At 33.2% G+C, this 24193-nt stretch overlaps 1 protein-coding gene across 1 annotated transcript in view; it reads right to left on the bottom strand.

Annotated features, from left to right (window-relative positions):
• Positions 1 to 24193, bottom strand: part of LOC126884763 (KAT8 regulatory NSL complex subunit 1) — a 111389-nt gene that overhangs the window by 47408 nt on the left and 39788 nt on the right. Inside the window, exon 2 of the mRNA XM_050650981.1 lies at positions 23190 to 23740. Coding sequence (XP_050506938.1) covers positions 23190 to 23740 — 551 coding nt within the window. The remainder of the gene's footprint in view (positions 1 to 23189; positions 23741 to 24193) is intronic.

The raw sequence follows: 24193 nt of genomic DNA, 5'->3' as shown, positions 1-24193 counted from the left end.
AAAATTTTTTTCGGCCACGGTACCGCCTGGCACCCTGTGGATGTATTATGGCACCCTGTGGATGTATTATAACGACCTCTTTTTAAGTAAGTTTGTGCAAAAAAATTTAATCGAAATAGTTTCGCTAACGGGGGCGACGATACAGTTGGATTATAGCTCTAATTGTTAAGAGGAAACAGTAGCGATCAACAGGTAGCGAAACCCGTTCCAAGATTGCGGCTGTAATTTTGAATATTTTTTCGAGATATTTGGCATACGTATTCGTAATATAATAAAGAATGGCGGTACAGAGCCCAATTTGAAAAATATATTAATATGTGGAAATTACTATGTAATTAAGTACAATATTAAAAAAACGAGCCTGTACCGCCATTAAAAGGACCAAAAAATTACACTTTCTTCAAATAAACTTTTTTATCCGATGCCTAGATTTTGTGTCATTTTGGAACTACTAAATTTTTTTTATTTCATTAGTAGTTCCAAAATCTAGGCATCGGATAAAAAAGTTCATTTGAAGAAAGTGTATTTTTTTGTTCTTCTTAATGGCGGTACAGGCTCGTTTTTTTAATATTGTATTTAATTACAGAGTAATTTCCACATATTAATATATTTTTCAAATTGGACTCTGTACCGCCATTCTTTATTATATTACGAATACGCGTGCCAAATATCTCGAAAAAATATTCAAAATTACAGCGGCAATCTTGGAACGCGTTTTTGCTACCTGTTGATCGCTACTGTATCACCTTAATAAGTAAAAATAGCAGCTTTGTAATAAAATAATGACAAAAATCTCTTCAGGACCTTGAAGAAGGGGTTTGAAACTTGATTTGGTCACTTTTTGAATTTCATAATATGTAATAATTTTTAATCGAGTTATTAAGCCTTGAAAATGGCCATTTTCGCATTTTTCACATTTTTAATCGCATATACAGGGCGTAACAAAAATACAGGTCATAAATTTAATCACATATTCTGGGACCAAAAATAGTTCGATTGAACCTAACTTACCTTAGTACAAATGTGCACATAAAAGAAGTTACAGCCCTTTGAAGGTACAAAATGAAAATCGATTTTTTTCAATATATCGAAACCTATTAAAGATTTTTTTATTTAAAATGAACATGTGGCATTCTTATGGCAGTAGTATCTTAAGAAAAATTATAGTCAAATTTGGACACCCCATAAAAATTTATGGGGGTTTTGTTCCTTTAAACCCCCCCCCCCAACTTTTGTGTACGTTCCAATTAAATTATTATTGTAGTGCCATTAGTTAAACACGATATTTTTAAGACTTTTTTGCCTCTTAGTACTTTTTCGAAAAGTCAGTTTTTATCGAGATATTTTGAATATTTGTCAAATCCACCACATAATTGTATATGGTTAAGTACGATTATGGAGACTTTGTAATAATATGAAAATTTATTTATGATTTATATTTTTAGGTATATTTTGAACCATATTAAAAAAGAAGCCACATCTCGATAAAAGGTGCCTTCTCGAAAAAATACAGAGGCAAAAAAGTTTTCAAAGCACTGTGTTTAACTAATGGTACCGCAGTAATATTTTAATTTGAACGTCCACAAACATTTGGGGGGTTTAAAAGAACAAAACCTCCATAAAATGTTTGCATATTAAAAAATAAGCCTAAACTCGATAAAAACTGCCTTATCGAAAAAATACTATGATGCAAAAAAGTTTTAAGAATATTGAATTTAACTAATGGTACCACAATAATAATTTAATTGAGACTTACACAAAAGTTTGGGGGGTTTAACGGAACAAGAGCCCCATAAAACTTTTATGGGGTGCACAAATTTCATTATAATTTTTCTTTAAGATGATCCTGCCATAAGAATGCTACATGTCCATTTTCAATAAAAAATCTCCAATAGTTTTCGATATATTCGAAAAAAATCGATTTTCATTTTGTAACTTCAAAGTTAGGTTCATTCGAACTATTTCTGGTCCCAGAATATGTGGTTTAATTTATGACCTGTATTTTTGTTACACCCTGTATATAACTCAACAACAATCAATTTTAGAAAAAAATAACAATATACCTTTTTTGCTCAGAATGACCCAAAATTATCTAAAATAATATTGTTCGAAATGAAAAAATTATTTTTGTGACTTTGTTTTAAAACAAATCGACCACGGCAGCCTGTGGATATGTTATAAGGACCTCTTTTTGAGTAAGTTTGTGCAAAAAAAAATCGAATCAGAATAATTTCGCTAGCGGGGGCGACGATACTGCCCGGTCCATATAGTTCTCACATTTACATTCTGTCATCACGTTTTTCTTTTAAGTGAGAAACTCATTTCAAGTGTGACAATACTGATCATTTGCATTAATACAATCAACGCTAAAATATTCATCACAAAGCATATTGTTTTAACTTTCATAGACTTTCACAAAACCTTCCAAACCATTTAATTTTTTCTACACCTCGTATAAAAAACTTCCTGTAGAACGAATCAGTTTCTTTTTGTTCTCGGCTATTTAGTATCGTTTTCTTATGAGTGCACAAATAAATGATTTGTCTATTCCATACATAACAAAATGTAGTTCAAGGTTTTCTTTTCTTTTAAAATTCACTATGAGGAAACTGTATTGTTTATGTTGTATGGTCGATCTGTTACATATTCGTCAAGGTCATAATCTCAAAAACGAAGTTACTCATTCATTACACCAATACATAATTTTAAATACAAGTAATAAAATATTCACATTTGATTATTATTGTAATATCCAAGTTCTAGGAAAGTGTCAAATTTCAATACACCCAATACCCCAATATAAAAATTGATAAATAATATAATTACTGATTATTTACTATTTAATTTGACTCTTTCATGTCACGTTACAGTTTCGGCAATAGCCTTTGATTTACGTGTGAAACTATAATGTATTTGAATTTCCTATGAAACTCAACACTTATGGAGTGCGCTTATCTATATCCTAAAACTGGGATCCAAAGAAATGTGGAGTGGCAAACTAAGTGCACTCTAATTATGGCCGGCGCGGAGAGGCGTTAGCTCTCCCGTCGTTTGTCGGTAAATGAACCCGGTCCAAAGGAAGTCAGAAGAACTGGTACAGATCCTTCCCACTCGGCTAGGAACTGGTACGGTCAGTGTCGTGGTAACTTTACTATGGAGTGATCACAACGTCGTGTTGTAATTTTTATCATTGTATAAATTAACCAACTTACTAAAATTTCTACCGCCAACACTGGTCGTGTACCCTCGATACTTGAGGGGACAAGCTCCATCGGACTGGTCCAACAGAATTTATCAAAAACTAAATATTTATTAATTTCGCAGCAATGTGGGGTGTCAACCGTGCTCTTTTCTCTTTGCTATTATATATCGCACCCACAGTGCAAGACTGCAGTAAGTCAAAATAAGTAAGTTTCGAGATAAAGACGATTTTGTTTATTTTCGTGTTAATATCGGTGAAATAAGACACAAGTTTTAAGAAAAATTAACATTTAATTATGATTTTGCATGCTTTTCAGCCTATATTACATTAACCAAAAATAGAAATTTAAATAAAAAAATATTAATGCAAAAAAATTAGGAATTTCAAAGTTACAACAGTTTTGCGCGGAGAAAATTGTAAAAAGTGTAGACACATTTACTTTTACAGTAAAACCTGTGTTACCGGCCACCTGCCAACATCGGACACCTGTACCTACTAACGGCCAGTTTAAAAATTCCCCAAACCAATTATGTATATTGTTATGATCTGCTTCTTATTAATTTTATATTACATAATTATTATTTATTTGATTAATTATTTAATTGTCGCAAATCATACATAAAAAATGAATAAAAAATCTCAGGGTGCCTTTTTATAATATCAAGAAAATGTCTAAATTATCTTACGTTATACTTATCTTCACTCGTGGGTTCAGTATCTCTTAGTTGATCCTAATCGGGATAAAATAGGAAAAGAAATAAAGCAAAATATAAAATAAACATACATAATTGTCTTTTATTTATTAAAATCGATACTCTAAAAATCTATCAAATCTAAAACATGTGGACACAGATGTCCGAATGAAATTTCTACCATTTAAATTTATTCTAGTTAAAAAAAAACAATTTATCGGTTTGTTCCCGATGACTTTGGTACAACAAAATAAACAAAATCAAATTATGTATTCGCAAGATTAGCTATACTCCCTATTTACTTTCTGAAATATTGGAATTTTAATTCCTACGCTTTTTACTCAAAATTTTAGTTTCCGAACATAAAAATATCTTTCACATAAGTTGACTGACCTTTTGCTTCACTCACTCTGATGTCTTCTCGTGACCCAAAACAGCTCTCCCTCGTTGACTATGTTAAAGGCTACTCATCAAAGCCCTCTCCGTTCTCCAGCTTCAAAACTATCAGCATACCAGCACCAATTCTCCAACAAGCCGGGCCCCTTTTGACACGTACTCGATTCAAACAAAACTCCAAAAATTCTCTGCTCTCCTTCTCACAATAATACAGAATCAAAGAGGTATTTCGTCTCAATTTGATCTGTCTCTCGTTCCACTTTTCAACACTATTCTCCACTATCAAACAGCCACTGGTACTTGCTAACTATCTATCCACGAAAACGTCGAACTGCTCCTCAGCGATGCCAATCACATAATGCCTTCTTTTTCAAATTCACTCAACATTCAAACCACTTTTCCCCTTCCAATTTGCCAAGAATCAGAAACATTTCTCTTTTCCATTCGACAAACAAACAGTCATTTTCAAAATTATTCCGACCATCCTAATTACTGTCGGGGAACCCTACAATATTTACTCGGGTTGAAACAAAGATATTAAAATAACTTTCTTTTAAACCATTTTTCTAGAAAATGATAATTACCTCTACCTGTGGATTCTATAGTTCCCGTAATAAACAATATTTTTCCATTTTAAACCTAAATACACGTCCTTTTCACTTTAATTATTCACAAAAGTCTTTAATGGTTCATCGGAAAGCTCATTAAAAAAGAAATCCACTTACATCCAAACTAAATTCTAATAAATATTTACAGATCAATATACAGGGTGTATCAAATTTATGTGCCCTCGTTATTTAAAAAAATTTTAATTTAATTTTCGTTTTGCCTTTGATTGATAAATTGAAAACACAATAATATCTGGGTGATTCTCTGCAAAGTGAGTCTCATAATACAGATTTTTGGCAAACAAAAAAGTTCAAATAAGATATCAAATTTTCATTTTATTAGATGTGGTTTTTTATTAGAAAAAAGATTTTATCAAAAAACGTTCTGAATTAAGACCGGTTTTTGATTTTTTTACAATTTTCTGAAAAGGGCAGACACGGGAATTACGCCAAGTGCATGGGAATTACAATAAAACACTAGTGATTATAAAATGTGTGTTATAATGTAAAAAGTATACAAATCAAATGTCTTTCTAACTCAAACATAAATAACAAAAGATAACCTAAATATGTTTCTAAATCTTAAAAAACTAAAAAACCTTATTTTTCAAAAACGTCAAGTTCCGTTGGGTACGAATAGTAAATTCGATTGGCTTTGCAGACAAGAGTTGGATCCGGAAGAATACGTAAAATATTATTAAAATCTACATATGAGATGTCTTCTTCGTCCAAACTAAATAACTTCGATTTACTTTCGCATATTTTGAGGAACATAACTTTAACTTCTCCATCTTCATCCATCTCGCTTTGGCATATAGCTGCATATTTGTATTTTTCATTGGAAACATTTTTCTTAGCGTCAATTTTAACTTCGACAAGAATGTGGCAACCTGGTTTTATTGTTGAAGACATTACAACTCCATCGTCTTCAGAATCACTGTAAACATCTTCATATCTCAACTTTGAAGTCTTGCTTGTACAGGGAACATCTTTAGAATCAAAATCTTTATACTTCAAACATCCAAGTCCATAATGATGGCATGTTTCTTCACAAGTGAAACAAGACAAACTGCGAAACCAACATTTTGACGAAAATTTTGTTACTACCTGATGTACTTTCATAGTACCTTTAAAAATAAGGTTATCATTTTGTTCCACTTGTTGCCTTATCTTATTAATTTCTTGTTCCGTGATGACATAAAACTTAATCTTTGCACAATTTTTCTCAAGCACGTCTATGAGTGTTCTTAGTGAATCAATATCAGATCCTTGTGCTACAATACGATCAGCAGTTCGTTTACATACCCCTCCAATACCATCAGGTGGTCCTTTTCCATGTCCAGCCTCGCAATAATTCCATGTCACCATTTTTATTTGACTAAAGTGTCGATTTAAATTTTTGACCAAAAAATTAAGCATAAATTTATTGCGATATTGGGTCGCTGGGCTATCACTTAAAAAGTGAACTGTAGGCATCTCCTATTGAATCCTTTAGCACTGGTAATAAGTGGGCCCAAATAGCAGGAACATCATGCTTAAGACATTCTGACATCGTACAGTAAGAGGTAGGTTTAACAATAGAATCTGCAGTTGTTTTGTAGACGACGACTGTATGTAAACTGATTTGTTGCCTTGAGCCTCCGAAATGAAACGATTGTGTTTCTTGGGCATATTTTAAATTATAATTTTCGCTAAAGTCGCAGTGTATTAGGATAGATTTCTGCGAAAGTTGCTTCTTAAGGCCCGAAATTACCTGGAATTGGTGACATATTCGTGCTTCGTGTGCCAAAAATCCAGTCAAATTTGGATTCAAATTCATTAATTAAAGATCCCAATGTTATTGTAACAAGAATTTTTACGGTTTTAATCGTAGTTTTATTTGTGTTACTTTTGGGGTCGTAATATCCTTCTTTTTTTGTTGACCATTTATAATATTTGACAGGCTTGTTTTTATCGTGGTTATTGTATGTTATAACAGTCTCTTGACATTTTTCACACACACGGAATAGACAATTTTCAGTCTTTTTCTCGCAGCATAAACTTTTAATAATGGTAGTCAAATTTTTTGAACTTAAAACTCCGAATTGAAATAAACTAGAAGTAATAAGCTCCATATTTGCGTGTGTAGTGCACATACAAGTATCTCTACTGGAAACTTTCATTTGCAATATCCAAAACGGACGACATCTGCAAAAAAAAGCGTAGCTCACCTTAATACCTGGATAAGTATTCAAAAATCTCTTGTGAAGGTTAATCATTGTATCTGTTAAATATCGTTTCTGTTTCGTTACTTTATTTCGAGTTATGTACTCTTTTTTTCCAGCACAAATTCTCGAATTTAAATCCTCGTTAAAATACTTATGTATCTGTCGTTGAACAGTATCCATACCTACAGACCTTTTTTTTTTCATGTACTAAGATAGACTTATTTTGATATTTTTTGGGGCTCAAATTCCTAAACCCAATCTTTCTTGAGCAGTATTTTTTCAATCCATATTTTCTTATAATATTTCCAGACATAAGTTTCTTTATAACTTGCTTTGTTCTATTTTGCTCACACTCTTTGTATGAATGTCTTAGTTGTTCCTCCATAACCTGACCAAAAAGAATCTTTTTCTTAATTTCATCAACTTTAAGTTTCTTTCTTGGAGTACACGGTGTTTCATCGATAATCAAATCAGTGTTCGTTAGTGGTGTTAAAGGAGTTCTAGGCTGTTTCATCTCTAGCTCTTTTTTCTGTTTTTCTCCTTTAAGTCTCTGATACCTTTTTTTGTATTTTTCTAGTGCAGCTTCTAGCTTTTTAATTTTCTCTCTTGTTTTTACTTTTTCTCTATGTCTTTTAACTCTATTTTGAATAGCCCTTCTTCGCCCAATATCGGCTCTAATGTGTTCTGGTACATTTTCTTCATCTGAAGAATTTGGGGGTGTATTGTTTTCCAAATTTTGTCCAGTCTCCTTCAGAGCTTTTTGTCTTTGTCTGAATGCAGCTAAATTAGTTCTCCATTGTTTCCTCTTCAGTCTTTGTTGTCTTGGAGTCATCTCATTGATAGATTTTTTTATTTTACTTTTTCGTTGCCTCAGATACTTTTCTTATTCTTTTTGTTGTTGTTCAGCTCTTTTGATTGGATCTTCTCTTATTTTCCTGCGTCTTTCTCTCTCCCTTTCTCGTTTTCTTCGTAAAAGCTCTTCTTTGGAAAGTTTAGCCATGATTCTGGAAAAAAAATTAACATCAATAATAAAATAACAAGTGGTTGAAATTCCCGTGTCTTGCTTGTAATTCCCGTGTCACTAAAAAGACATGGGAATTACTGACCCGGGAATTACAAAATACGTGTTTTACGTTCATTATAAGCTTTAAAATAAAAAATTGAATAATATTATATTATAAAGCAGACTCTAAATAAGTCTAACATTGAATGATGCATAAAAATTTGCAAAATTTGTTATTTTTACCAAAAATAAACTTACCCCGGGAATTACACTGTTGAATATTACACACGTGGTTGCAGTGCTTTAAACAGTAATACATCCACTCTCGTTGCTTTCCAATGCTTAACTAATAGGTTAGGAGTCACAGCGGTGATTCACAAGCTTCCGGCTGTCAGCGTCGTTGAAAGTAGAGACATCTATGATTTTTACAAACAATTTTTGTTTGTAACACGGGAATTACTCATTTTGCCAGGGACAAAATATATAATTTTTTTTGTAGTTGAATTTTGACTTTATGTGGCTTTGAGTTTCAAGATTTTAAATATTAAATTATTCTTTTAATCAAATTACAAACAGAGGTTGTTAAAAGTAGAAGGGTAAAGAAACTGTGATGAACATATTTGTGATATGAGTTTCGGGACATGACACGGGAATTACAAATGAACATTCTTTACATGAAATTATTACTAAAAATAATTTTAATTGAAAAATTATTCGAATGTACTAATTGAGTACATGTTATGCATTTCAGTAATGATTTTAGTATTATAATTAAATTATTTTTGTTCAATTTCTGATACAAAGACATGGTGAGACTCACTTTTCAGATAATCACCCATCTAGACTACAAAAACTGGCAATTAGTCCAGAGAAATAAGATTTTTCTCGTGACACATCCCCCTCCAGGCCGAAACCAAATTTCTTGAGTAGTATGGATATCTATATTAATAATCTTTAGGTTTCCTGGAGCCGATTTTGATGATATACATAGTTATAAACAAATTAATGAAGATCAAAAAAACGGTAAATTTTCGCTTTTTTCGTCTATAACCAAAAAGTTAAACATTTTAAACAAATTTGATAGTAAGAAACTCATAAATTGTCTAAAAATTTCAATATGGCGTTCGCTGAATATGTCTGTCCTTATTGGTTGCTTAGAAAATTGAAAATAAATCATAAATTTTGAGTTTTTATAAATATTCATAACTTATGTAAAAATTAACTTAGAACCTTCTTATCACACGAATTGCTGAGACTTCTGGTGCTTAAATTATATTTTAAATTTCAAAGCAATTGGTCAAATAGTTTAAAAGTTATTTAATTTGTTTATCCCAAATTCATATTTTTTGTAACACTAAAGTCAGAAAATTATAAGGTTACAGTAAGACTTGACAGTTTATGGAAGAAGAACATTTATACTATTGACTTAATTAAAAAAAAAAGACAAACAGTAATTTTAAACAATATAAAATTATTTTTTTTATTATAAAATTATTTTGCAAAATCACGTCGATTTTTGCTTACTTATAAACAATTAGAATAACTTTTTAACCGTTACCCGTAGAAAAATTATTTTTTCATATTTCAAAAGACTGAATTTTTATACACATTTAGAAAGAAAAACAATTGTCCTAGGACAATTAGGGACGAAGTTAGCCCTCCCTTTTTTAATTCACACGTTTTTGCAAAATAATTTTGCAGTATTTAGAATTATTTTTTGTCATTTTTTTTTAATTAAATTAATAGTATAAATCTTCTTCTTTCAATATCCAAATTATTACCGTAACTTCATCATTTTCTGACTTAGAGCGTTGCAAAAAAAATTAATTTGGGATAAACACCTTTTAAACTATTTGACCAATTGCTCTGAAATTTAGGGTATGATTTAAGCACCAGAAATCTCAGCATTCTGTGTAATAAGAACGTTCTAAGTTAATTTTTACATAAGTTATGAATATTTATAAAAACTCAAAATTTATGATTTATTTTGCAATTTTCTAAGCAACCGATAAGGATAGACATATTCGGCGAACGCCATATTGAAGTTTTTTATATGATTTATGAGTTTCTCACTCTCAAATTTGTTTAAAATGCTTAACTTTTTGGTAATAGACGAAAAAAGCGAAAATTTACCGTTTTTTGATTTTCATTTGTTTATAACTATGTATATCATCAAAATCGGCTGCAGGAAACATACAGGTTATTAGTATAGATGTCCATACTACTCAAAAAATTTGGTTTCGGCCTGGAGGGGTTGTGTCACCAACAGGATATTTTTTCCCTTATTTCTCTGAACTAAATACCGGCCACCTTTCTATATCGGCCAATAGTTCTTTCATTTTTAGTGGCCGTTACTGACAGGTTTTCCCGTAGTTGTTGTCCTCTTCTCGTACATCATCTTGTGCCAAAATATTTTTATAAAGTGGGCTTCTGGTATCATACCCGAATGGCATAAGTATACCAAATCTTTCTTTTTGGCCATTTGAATTTTTGGCTGTTCTTTGGCAAGTTTTCTGAGAATAGATATTTTTGACCTGTCAGTAATGTCAATACACAAGTTTTAAGATAACTGTTTTTCCTTTCATGAGAAAAAATACTTTTTGGTCGTCAATAATTAGTCTTAATTTATGTGTTTTTAATCCAATCTAACAAATAAATGGTCAAACGACATCGCACACATCTTATGGAAAATATAATGTCACACAAAGGACATAAACTTTACATGAATAGTTTTTTTTTAGTAAAGTCGTCCCAGGAACGCAACTCATAAATATTGGCGATATCATTTTAAAGTCTTCTACTTTAAAATGTATAATATACGTCTGAATTGCCAATATAAATGAGTCAGATTAAATAAATTATTAGAAGAATTTTTTTACTTAGCAACAACATGTTTGTTTTATTTTAATAGTATTTTGTATTTTGACAACGAAACCCGATTTAGGCTTCGAAACGTTAATAAATTCATTTTTTAGTAAAATTGTGGCTTATTTCCCATAAAAAATACGTAATTATAAAAATGCCACAAGGAAATAGCTTCAGAACAACATGAATAGTTTGGGTCTCATAAATCTTTTTTTATTGTCTTGGCCGTTAATGGATTACATAGACACGCTGTATATTAAAATTAAACACCACAGATATAGATATAATAACAAATATCTTACTTTTTATTACCTTTCATTGCTTGTTATCGAAGCCATTGCACCGTGCAAAACTGTTGTAACTCTGTTACATTAGAGTTACAACAGTTTTGCACGGAACGTATATTCAAAAACGCAAAAAAGTTAAACTGTTGTTGTAATATTCAACCGGTTAAGCATTTGAAAGTTACTAATGTTTTACAGGGGATAGATATGCATGTTTACCATCGAATTCCATGATTACTTCATTTTCGTAAAATTTTTGAGTTACTGCAGTCTTGCACTGAGGGTGCGATATGTTTCTATTTCTCTTTGCGGTGTAAACTGGTAAAGAGTGTCACGCAACATTCTATCGGATCACGGGTTTAGGTCTACTTGATTATAAATAAATCTGGCGGCGAGTGGCTTATTTTTTAGTGATGTAAATAATGTAAATACATATTCATATATGAGGGTGTTAAAGCCAAAGTGGTGTAAGTCATATTTTTGAAATGAAGTATTGCTTTATAGTCTTGATATACAGGGTGTTTCTAAATAAGTATGAAAAACTTTAAGGGGTAATCCTACTTTGTGAAAATGAAATTTGGTGGGTTTTAAGATAGTTATTGCGCAGTTTTGACATACAAATAAGAATTTTTGTATTCATCATTGGCGTGCATGAAAAATTAAATGAAATAATGAAAAAAATAGTGCGCCACTGAGATATTTCAAATTAAAAATCATTTTTGAATTCCTCGTTCAATTTACGACAAAAAATCTTCTTTTTTGTTGTATTCTTAACTTATCCAGATTCCATTTTCTTTTGTTTTGTCTTGTTCACTCTGTTTTAATTGTCCTGAATTTTATTCTTATTACTAGAAAATGATCCGTGTTCGAGTTTGCTCCTCTATTGGGACCGTACAAGTTCGGAAAAGCGACACCTGGTTTCATAGCTCAGCAACATTTTTAGCACTTTTAATTGTATTGGCCAATTATATTAGTCCTGGTTGCTGGATAACTGTCAAGGCCATAGCCCAAAAAAATTATAAGAAAAAGAAAGAGTGTAAACAATTGTATGTAGTAAATAAAATTAATTATTAAAATGCACTACTGCAAGCAAAATACAATTATTTAAATTTACTTTTATATAATAATTGCTTATCATATCAATATTGTGGAGCAATATATAATTTTTCTGCTTCAATGACAGAAGGTATGAAATATACGTCAATTTGACAATTTCAATTGACAATATGATTTATTTAGGAAAGTTGCAAGATTTCTTCCTTATTCGCGCACGATCGTTTCTCGTTTCCCCTCCAAGTACTTGCACACCACTAATATGATACGTCCTCTGACGTCACGCACTATAGTTTTTCATTTTTTGGATATTAAAGAATGTGATCTACATATCTGATTTCCAGCTGTTGTGTCAGGTATCCGCCATGATATTTTATGTTTTCTTCTGCTTGAACTTCATGCTTATGATGTAAGTATGTAATTGTTTTCTATTGCTTCTAATAGATGGCATAATTTTCTTCCGTTATCATTAAATTTTGTCTAGTCATAAATAGTTTCTTTCCCTGCTACTTTCGTCTCTCTTATACTTCCTTATTTTAAAGAGACACTATTAGAAAAAATAGAGATGCCAAATGGACCGCGAAAACTGGTTTGGCGTATTATTCAAATTCAACAATCGTTATACAATGTAAACATTCAAGGTCACAGACTTCGAGTCATAGGGAAAAACTGCGTCAAAATAATTTTTAATCTTTATTTTTTTAGTATAACGCAATTAGATAATAATTATGATTTCGAATACACAAACTCGGTAGAAGCTTACTTAAAATTTTTCATTTTAGGTTTATTTTTTAAAGGTTTTTTGTTTATCTTTTAGCAAACCTTCATTAGTGGAATATGCACTATAAGAAGCAGAGAGGTGATTTACGGGGGAAAAGCGAAAAGTTTTCGTACCGGAAGGGAAAACAGTTTAGGCCAGCACAGTATTAATTGATCATTAAAAAAACGTGGTCGAACCTATTTTTCCCTCATTTCATCATTTCCCGTTAGAGGACAGTCTAACCATACTCCGCTGCAAATATTTTAATATCTGCAGTTCTTCTTCGTTTCGTTATGGTGCAATTCAGTCTTCTTGTAAAGCCTCTTTGACAAGGAATAGATTCCGAAACATCAGGTGTCAGAGGATGGCAAGAGACTCGAATAGAATCAAAACGAAACGAGTATTTTATTCTTTCATTAAAAAAACTTTTAAACCCTTAAATTGTTTAAATTTAAACAAGAATTCATGGCTTCCCATGGCATTTAACACCTTCAGCGCCACGCTAGTTCACAAAATTTTCGTTCTGGGACAAAATGTTTTTTTGGATGAATGGGTTCAAATAGTTATGTAGTATGTACTACAATAACACTTTTCATATGAATTTCTAGTTACATACAACCTATATTTTCATGTCTAAGGCCAAGCCCAGTTATACCAGGAAATTGGCTCAGGCCATTTTCCTGGAGCTGAGGGTGTTAAGTAAATTCATGGCTTCTCTAAAATCGAGTCAATAAGTTATATTTTATAATAGATTATTAAATTTTCCTCGATCTGTAGCAGTTCTCTAACTAAAATTGAATCTTAGTACAAAAAGTATAGCAGGAAGATTGAGAACATCGACCTCTAAAGCATTTACGAACATAAAATTTGATGGGTAAAACACTTCATAAAGAAACGTGAAGCGCAGAGACGATGTCCAAGAGAAAATTGGAAAGCCAAACCCCTAACATATTGTGGAAAATGTATGCTAACATTGTGTAAAAATTGTTTTATAAAATATCAAGACAAACTTACTTTTTATTAGACGGAAATAAAAATGTTAATTCCCGTAACTGTTTTCAACTCATTCATACATACATATTTGCAATTATGATAACACTAACGCCCAGTGATCTATTTATAGGACGACTCAAAATTCAAAATTGCAAATTTGTAAAACATTTTCATGAACATTTCCATATTAGTCAAAAACAATATTACTGATTATTTCATTCATAGGAGATTCTGACCAATAGAAAGCTACAGAAATGCAAATTAAGGTGATAATTTTTGATAATATCCCGTCGTTAAGCATATTACGTCAAATGCCCTTCGTTGCTACGAAAAAATACATTTTTAACTATTTAGAATGGGAAATAAGCCACAATATTATTAAAAAATGATTTTTATTAACGTTTCGACGCCCAAATCGGGTGCCGTTGTCAAAATACAAAATACTATTAATATAAACAAAAATGTTGTTGCTTAGTAAAAAAATTCTTCTAATAATTTATTTAATTTGACTCATTTATATCGGCAATTCAGATACATATGATACATTTTAAAGTAGAAGACTTTAAAATGATATTGCCAATATTTATGAGTTGCGTTCCTGGGACGACTTTGGAAATATTTGGGCGTCGAAACGTTAATAAAAATCATTTTTTAATAATATTGTGGCTTATTTCCCATTCTAAATAGTTAAAATTGTAAAAATGCCACAAGAAAATAGCTTCAGAACAACATTAAGAAAAAATACATTCAGTGACATTAATTACAATTAATGTTTTAAAAATTATAAAAGATGACTTTCAATCGTCATATTATATTTATAAAAACTGTGTGTTTAATGGTACTTTGTACTTACATAAATAAATTACAATTAAATTTTGGTTTTGAACAGTTTTATTCATGAAATAATCGCAACAAATTGCACACGATCTCTGAAATTAATATAGAATTTTTGCTCTCGTGACACTTTCGACATAATTTCACTTGCCTTCGGCTCGTGAAATTAAAACTGTCAAAGTGTCACTCGGGAAAAATTCAAAAATTTCAGAGCTCTTGTGCAATTACTACTGATTATTTAATTCATAGGAGATTCTGACCAATAGAAAGCTACAGAAATCTAAATTAAACTGATAACTTTTTTGATAATTATTTGCCCGTCGTCAAGCATATTACGTCAGATGCCCTTCGTTGCTACGAAAAAATACATTCAGTAACATTAATGACAAATGTTTTAAAAATTAAAAAAGTGATGACTTTCAACCGTCAAATACATATTTATAACAACTGTGTGTTTAATTGTACTAATTTGTACTTACATAAATAAATTACAATACAATTTTGGTTTTGAACAGTTTTATTCATGAAATAATCGCAACAAATTACACTCGACCTCTGAAATTAATATAGAATTTTTGCTCTCGTGACACTTTTGACATAATTTAAATTTAAATTTAAATTAAAACTGTCAAAGTGTCACTCGGGAAAAATTCTAAAATTTCAGAGCTCTTGTGCAAATACTACTGATTATTTCATTCATAGGAGATTCTGACCAATAGAAAGCTACATAAATCTAAATTAAACTGATAACTTTTTTGATAATTATTTGCCCGTCGTCAAGCATATTACGTCAGATGCCCTTCATTGCTACGAAAAAATACATTCAGTGACATTAATGACAAATGTTTTAAAAATTATAAAAGTGATGACTTTCAACCGTCAAATACATATTTATAACAACTGTGTGTTTAATTGTACTAATTTGTACTTACATAAATAAATTACAATACAATTTTGGTTTTGAACAGTTTTATTCATGAAATAATCGCAACAAATTGCACTCGATCTCTAAAATTAATATATTATTACTACTGATAATTATTATGTACTTTTAAGTAGAATTTTCAAATTTGAAAAAATAATTTGGATGTTAGTGGGTCAAGTATAGTGTATAGGAGTAGAAATACAACCAGACGATGTTCAGTGTGATCCACTGCGGAGAAAAAAAATCTCAGTCCACACAAATATAGCTTTGTGATTATGGTTACGTAGTATTTGATAACGAATTGTAAAAACGCTGATAACGATTACGGGAAACAACAAATTAATGTTTATTATAAAGTACTGTATAAAATTCGATAGCAGTATTCTGGAAACGAAATACAGATAACCCTAATGAATGTATTTAAAATTGGATAATCAATTTTTTGCACACAGGTCAACGACTGATTTGGTGTCGAGCCGACATGAGACATGTAACATGTACGTACGTAAATGATGTAACAACAACGCTGTATGCAATTTTATATGCTTAACGTACGAGGTCAATTTCTGTTTTATACGTGCAGATAAACATCCTGCTTTACTCGAAACCACAAGATGCTAGCTGTCGTTTGTCGTTCGCGTGATATCTTTTTTACCGGTCGGCGATATTAGGTCTTTTGTGACGTAGAGAGTGAGAGGGTTCTTGTTCTTGTGTTGCTGTACAATGTATTTACGATTTAAGTAGACAATGGTAGCTGTCAAAAAGAAAAAATTACACCAATTTTATTTTTCACCCAATTTTCTTCGTCTACACTACAACTAATTAATATGGTTTATTCAATAATAATAGTAATTCTAGGCGAGGCAATGAAGCAGTAAAAAGCCCAAGACGTACCAAATTTTAGTAGTTTGATGCTTCTCAATGAAACTTGTTGCATTCGATACGCAACAGTCTTAGGAAACTTTGTGAACTAAAGTGATGACGACAAAATGAAAATTGCATTATTGAACAAGGAAAATGCATTTCGAAATTCGAAGTGATAAAAAATTGAGTTGAATATTACTATTTGGGGTTTTTTGCCCATGAACGATCGTATCAATCACATATAGGCGAAGCAATAAAGCACTAAAATCGGCCTTACCTCCGAAAAAAAAACGACTAGACGGATCTTATAATTCTTTTTGCATTCGATTCGTGAATGCGCCAGGAAGCTTTGTGACCCCGAGCCATGATATAATATTGAAAAACTGCATACAAAAAATGCATTCTTTAAGTGCATCTCAAACAGACAATAAAAAAAATTCAGAACTCGTCAATTATCGGCGGAAATGAGTTCAATTTTGTTACTCCGAGGTTTTTGGGGTCGCTGAAAACGAATATGATATCGAAAGTGATTTCCGGAGTACCTGGTGCCCATGGTACCTACTGTTTACCTCGTCTTGTGGAGTTTTCTGCAAAAAATTCTTTAAAAAAATTAGCCAAAAATCATTACTTTGGGGTTTTTGGGTCGCTGACGACTAATATGACATCGGAAGTGATCACGGAGTACCTGGTAACTAGGGTACCTACTGTTTACCTCGCCTTCTGGAGTTATCGGCAAATTCATTAAAAAATTAGTCAAAATTCATCACTCGGGGTTTTGGGGTCTCTGACGACGAATATGACATAGGAACTGATCTCCGGAGTACCTGGTGCCCAGGGTACCTACTGTTTACTTCGTCTTCTGGCAAATTCATTAAAAAAAGTAGTGTCAAAAATCATTAGTCACGAGATAAACAGTAGGTACCCTCAGTGGCGTAACTGAAGATTGCGGGCCCCCCCCCCCGCGACATTTTTTGTGGGCCCCCGTATTATAAACATAACGACAACTAATAACAGTATAATTACTAATATATGTGTAAATAACAATATTTGGCTTTTCTTTAATAAGTATTCGTTAGTTAGTGTTAATAGATTTTTTGGGAATCGACATGAAAACCTTCCGACAAACCTATAAGTAAGTTGTTGCAACATTATATCTAAATTTACATTGAAAACATTGACTACAAAACTTTTTTTCAAAAAGTTATTTTTTCGTCGCAGCTGAGCTCATCGTAAAATTGTTTTATACGTTTTATCCGTTTATTTTTAAATTCCGGTATAATACCCCACTATTCTGCTATTCCTGCTGCTTTTGCTAAAGTGTCAGAAAACGAATTTCTCATTTCTACAAGATTATCAAGAGTTTTTCAAAAAGTTGAAGGGCGACCGTTAACTCTGCCGTTTCAGATTGCAAAAGTGTTGATGTTAGATTAATAAAGTTAATAATTTTAAACAGTACATCCTATATTTTAATACTTGCACTAAAAAAACAAAATCTTTTAATTATATCGTAGAAAACCAACTCCTCTACACCAGCAACGGCATCATTCAACACTAGGTTCAGGTTGTGTACGGAAAGATGCTTTCATTGTATAAATTTTAAAATTTTATTTAAAAGACCTTCTGCACTTTAGTCTAACATGCAAATAAATCCCAAAAAAACTTTCAACAACTTCTGCTTTAGAAGATAAATTATTTTCATCGCAAGTTACATACCGGAAAATAAAATTAAGCTGATCGTGTTTCGAAATATCTTGAGTGGTATCAAGAATTATTGAATAAAAACATTTTTTTTAATTAATCAATTTGTTTTCAGTTTCTTGAGCCAGCAAATTTATAACTTCGTTTTGTATTTGGGCGCCCAAGTAATTTGTTTTTTTTTAGTTATTGTTTTTGTCGATTAATTTAGCTAAAACAGGATCATATTTAGCTAGTAAAAGAAGCACCGACAAAAAACCTTTTTGGGATTCACTTTTATCTAAACTACCAACATGTCCACGAAAGTACGAAACCTAAATTGCACCCGAAAACAGTAGTAAGAGTTACGTCAATTACCCGCTTCAATATTTCCTTCCAAATTTCCTATTTTGATGCTTATTAGGAAAATATTAGGTCTGGATCCCGCGTATGAAAAAAAAGTTGATTAATAGCAAGCTGAAAATTTGTTAATAGCTTAAGGGTGTCTAGTCGGATAAACTTTGATATATAGGAACACTGGAACAGGGGCAGTTTTAATTGTGGAACAGGTTAAAAATTTGGAACGGTTAGACCACGAAAACGGCACATGTATTTTGTCCGACAGAACAGACTTAAACTCTCCGAACAGAGATTAAACTCTCATGCAAAAATCAGACTGCTATTTATAATCAAATGGGCGTTTTAATGAGTGGAACATGTAGAATATGTTAAATGACAGGAATTATGACAGGTGATAAATAGCAGTCTGATTTTTGCATGAGAGTTTAATCTCTTTTCGGAGAGTTTAAGTCTATTCTGTCGAACAAAATAAATATGCCGTTTTCGTGGTCTGACCGTTCCACAATTAAAACTGCCCCTGTTCCAGTGTTCCCATATATCAAAGTTTATCCGACTAGACACCCTTAAGCTAAAAACAAATTTTCAGCTTGCTATTAATCAACTTTTTTTTCATACGCGGGATCCAGACCTATATTATGTTTTGGTCCCCAATTTAAAGATAGTAGAAGTATTAAGCTTGAAGGATTTAAGGGGCCCCGACGTTAGGGGCCCGTCAGCTACGCCACTGGGTACCCTGGTCACCAGGTACTCCGGAGACCACTTATGTCATATTCGTCGTTAGCGACCCCAAAAACCCCCGGATTAATTTTTTAATAATTTTTTTGCCGAAAACTCCCTAAGACGAGGTTAAAGAGTAGGTATCCTGGGCACCAGGTACTCCGGAAATCACTTACGATGTCATGTTCGTCGTTAGCGGCCCCAAAAACCCCGAGTAATGATTTTTGACTAATGAATTTGCCGAAAACTCCACAAGACGAGGTAAACAGTAGGTACCCTGGGCACCAGGTACTCCGGAGATCACTTTCGACGTCATATTCGTTTTCAGCGTCCCCAAAAACCCCCCGAGTAACAAAATTAAACTCATTTCCGCCGATACCTGTCAACAGGAACTCCAACTTACTGGCCAACTGATCCTGCTAAAACTCCTGACTTGCTTGACTTTTTTGTGACAAATGGGTTACCAGCTCCTTACTTAGACGTAATACCAAGCTATGATCTTTCTTCTGACCACTCTCCGATAATAGCTTCAATAGGAACAGCAGCGTTACATAGAAAAACTCCCACAAGACTACATAATAAGAAAACCAAATGGGAAGAATATCGTACCAGAATTGAAGAAAAAGTAAAACTCGACATCAGACTAAAGGAACCCAATGAAGTCGAAGGGGCGATCACAACTTTTAATGACCTCCTAATTGAATCAGTACAACAAGCCACTCCTCGTCCCACCATCCAAAAGAAAGATATTTCTGTACCTAAAGAAGTGAAGGAACTCATAGCTCTAAAACGAAAAGCAAGAGCTAGATTACAACGCACGCAAGCCCCTGTTGACAGAACAGTGTACAACCGAGCCAGTAGTCGACTAAAAGCAAAAATTAAAGAATTGCGTGAATGTTCATTTAATGAATATTTGAAGGGTCTTAACCGAAGTGATAACTCCATCTGGAAACCATGCAAATTCAAAAACAAGCCTCAAATGCAGAATTCTCCTGTACGTGACTCCAGCAATCCTGCAGCTATATGGGCAAGAAGCGATAAAGAAAAGGCTTCACTATTTGGTGCATACTTATCCAATGTATTCACACCGAACTGTGACGTAGTTGATGACGAAATAGCTAGACATCTCTCAAATATCCCAAACAACATACCCGCAACCAAACAACTTTCTGTAAAGGAAGTTCAAAATGAACTAAACTTCCTAAATCCAAGAAAAATGTTAAAAGAACTGCCACGCAGAGGAGTCATACTCATGATGTACATTTTCAATGCTATCCTGAGACTAAACTACTGGCCGACGCAACTCAAAACAGCAGAAATAATTTTAATACTGAAGGCAGGCAAAAACCCAAACGAAGTTTCATCTTATCGGCCAATCAGCTTATTGTCAGTTATGTCAAAACTACTAGAAAGACTCATACTTCAAAGAATAAATAAGGAAGTACTCCCTGAGGATTGGATTCCATCACACCAATTTGGTTTTCGACAAGGCCACTCAACAGTTCAGCAAATACACAGAATAACACATTCAATAAATTTAGCAATAGAACAAAAACAATACTGCCCCTCAGTATTCTTGGATGTTAGCCAAGCCTTTGACAAGGTTTGGCATGATGGACTTTTATACAAAATATCTAAAATCTTTCCACTATCCTTCTATCGACTGCTCGAATCATATCTTCACGACAGACAGTTTCTTGTAAAAGTGAATGATGAATATTCGCAAAAATTCCCAATCAAGGCCGGAGTTCCGCAAGGCAGTGTCCTGGGTCCCATTCTATATGTATTATTCACATCAGATATTCCTACGTCTCCACACACTGTCATAGGAACCTTTGCGGATGACACCGTCATCTTAGCAATTCACCAAGATCCAGTAGAAGCTTCCAACATCCTACAAAATGACTTAGCAAACCTAGAAAATTGGGTAAAAAAATGGAAAATTAAGATAAATGAGGCTAAATCCGTCCATGTCAACTTTACTACAAGAAAAGATCAGTGTCCATCACTATACATAAATAACAAAATTATTGCTAAAAACAACTCTTCCAAATACCTCGGCATACATCTAGACTCTAAACTTACTTGGAAAGTGCACATAACAAAGAAGAGAAAACAAATAGACATGAAAGTCAAAGAACTCTACTGGTTGATAGGTAGAAAATCAAAACTAAGTTTGGAAAATAAACTGCTGATATACAACACCATAATCAAACCAATATGGATGTATGGTATCGAAGTCTGGGGATGTGCAAGCAAATCTAATATTGCTATCATCCAAAGGAGCCAGTCAAAAATACTACGCATGATCACAGATGCACCTTGGTTCGTGTCGAATTTAACATTACATGAAGATCTGAAGGTTCCATTCATCACAGATGTCATTAAAGATAGGTACAACAAACACCACGAGAAAATGGAAACACACCCCAACGCAGTATTACAGCCAATAGTACAAGCTCCAATTGCCAGAAGGTTGAAGAGATTATGGCCAGCTGACATGAAGACTATCTAGGACTCCTTCATTGGAGGGAGTCCCTTCACGCCAATGAGGGGCCCAGCTCCCAAGCCAACACTTTAACTTATAGGATGCTAATGTATTCTGATTGTTAAATAAAGCATAATAAAAAAAAAAAAAAAAAAAATTTCCGCCGATAATTAACGAGTTCTGATTTTTTTTATTGTCTGTTTTAGATGCACTTTATGAATGCATTTTTTGTATGCAGTTTTTCAATATTATATCATGGTTCAGTGCTTTATTGCTTCGACTAATATTATTCAGATTATTAATAATCTTTCTCTCTCGTTTTGCTATTTATGGAAAAAGACAGCAAATACAAAATATGTGATTGATGTGATCGTTCATGGACAATTATTTCATTTTTCCGACTGTATATGAAATTATTAATATGATTTCAGTTGTGTGGACTGTATGTTTTGTTTTAGTTGCTGGTTCAAGTAAAATTTAGAGAGGGATTATGATATTACAATACTTCAGTGTATAAACAATCTTACCCAAGCCCATTTTTCACCACTCGCGATTCGATCACGTCACATATACCGGTTTCACACGCGGTTGCTTCCCGTACGAGATTTAATTGTTTTTAGCGGATTAGCGGTGTGTCTATAATGGATTAGCGTTTTACACTATTGCATAGAGAGGAAAGGCGTTTGTTCAGCGATAAGGGAACCCAGGGAAAGGTTCGCGTACTTGGAGAAAAGTGTTGCCAACGAAAACTAAGATAAGAGAGCTACCTCTCTTGTGTTACCCCCCTTTGACAACACAAAGAGGTATATGCACTTCTGTTACCTTTCCTGGTCAACAGTGAAGAGAATGTCCGATTGCAGTTCACAAAATGTATCAGCAAAATTGTCTGTATTGGGTCGGGATGAAACTAGGTAGTGATGAAAACTAGGATCTAACCGTTAGTCATTGTTGGCTAGGTAAGGATTAAGAATTATTTAAAACCAAGGGTTGTAATTATGTGTTCAATATAGTAAAAACATTATTATGATTAAGATTATTTTTTGCACGTAAAAAATTGAAAACTCGTAGTGCCCAAAAACACTTAATTTACTATACATGTTTGCATACGAGCTTTTAATGGAAAATAACAGCATAAAAAATATCTTCAGAAAATGTTTAAATATTGTACGACCTACCGATAAGTATTTTTACTGTCGCTACCATGATTTGCACAACATCAAAGATTCAGGTATATTAAAATGGGATCAAAGAAAGCACCACTTACCTTCAGGTAGCGAAAATACGTTGTGGAAACTGGGATCCAGCAACATGATTTTCTCGGCCCGGCTGAGCGTGTCCGGGGGATCCCTCGGGTACGTGGGGTCCGTCCTGCCCGTGCACAACGCGCACGGATTCGACAACGGCACGCACCCGCACCGCATGGTGCTCGGCCGCACAGCCTTTCTGGATACCGCGTGCAGTCCGGCCATCTGCAGCAGCTTCCTCTTCTTGAATTTGGTCAACGGTCTGGTCCTGGCACATTGATAGTCCGTCGCGGATTCTTCGGCCGCGTCGTCCGCAGACTTCGAAGACAGCAACGAACCGCCGGGAAGCTGACCGCGATACCCGTTAACGGCAGTCTGAGAGGCGGCAGGGATGTGAGGTGGACTGGCACCGCCCAGTTGAATACTGCCCTTGTTCAAGCGAGCTTGTTTGTGCAAGTCCGTGTGTTGCCGAATACGATGTTCCAGATCCGCGATCTGACCCTGCAACCACGTCCATTTCGCGGCTATCAAGGCTCGATCGTTCGAGTATTTCCACAGCGCCCTCTTTTGTCTGCAAAAAAAAAGAACTTATGTAAATTATACAATCATTGACAGCAAAGTGTATATCTAAATCCAAATAGTATTAAATGACAATGTCAGTGTTTAAAGCCTTAAAAATGCAACTAACTATGGAAAAATAGACGCTAAAAGAGAAAATAGAAATTTAGTCATAAAAATGTAGCTCCACTTTTGACAATAATTCGCAAACTGTGTAAATATATAAGTGGCAACAGTGTTTATTGTTAATGTGTACCTAGAAGACATATAATATTCCCCAAGCACCAGTACACCCGCCTACAAAGCAGAGCAAATTAAGAGGAGGACGAAACAACAACTCTATTTAGACCAGGGCGCATCTGTAAAAATATTAGTACATTTGGACGTTGAGAGGTGACTCAAATTTTTTTGCAGAAATTGCTTGAAAATAACTCAAATAATAATATTTGAGTTATCCTCCCTCTCA

The sequence above is a fragment of the Diabrotica virgifera genome, chromosome 5 (genome assembly GCF_917563875.1).
Source record: "Diabrotica virgifera virgifera chromosome 5, PGI_DIABVI_V3a".
Classification (NCBI taxonomy): Eukaryota; Metazoa; Arthropoda; class Insecta; order Coleoptera; family Chrysomelidae; genus Diabrotica; species Diabrotica virgifera.
Note: the sequence above shows the minus strand (reverse complement) of the source record. Positions and strands in the feature narration are given on the sequence as shown.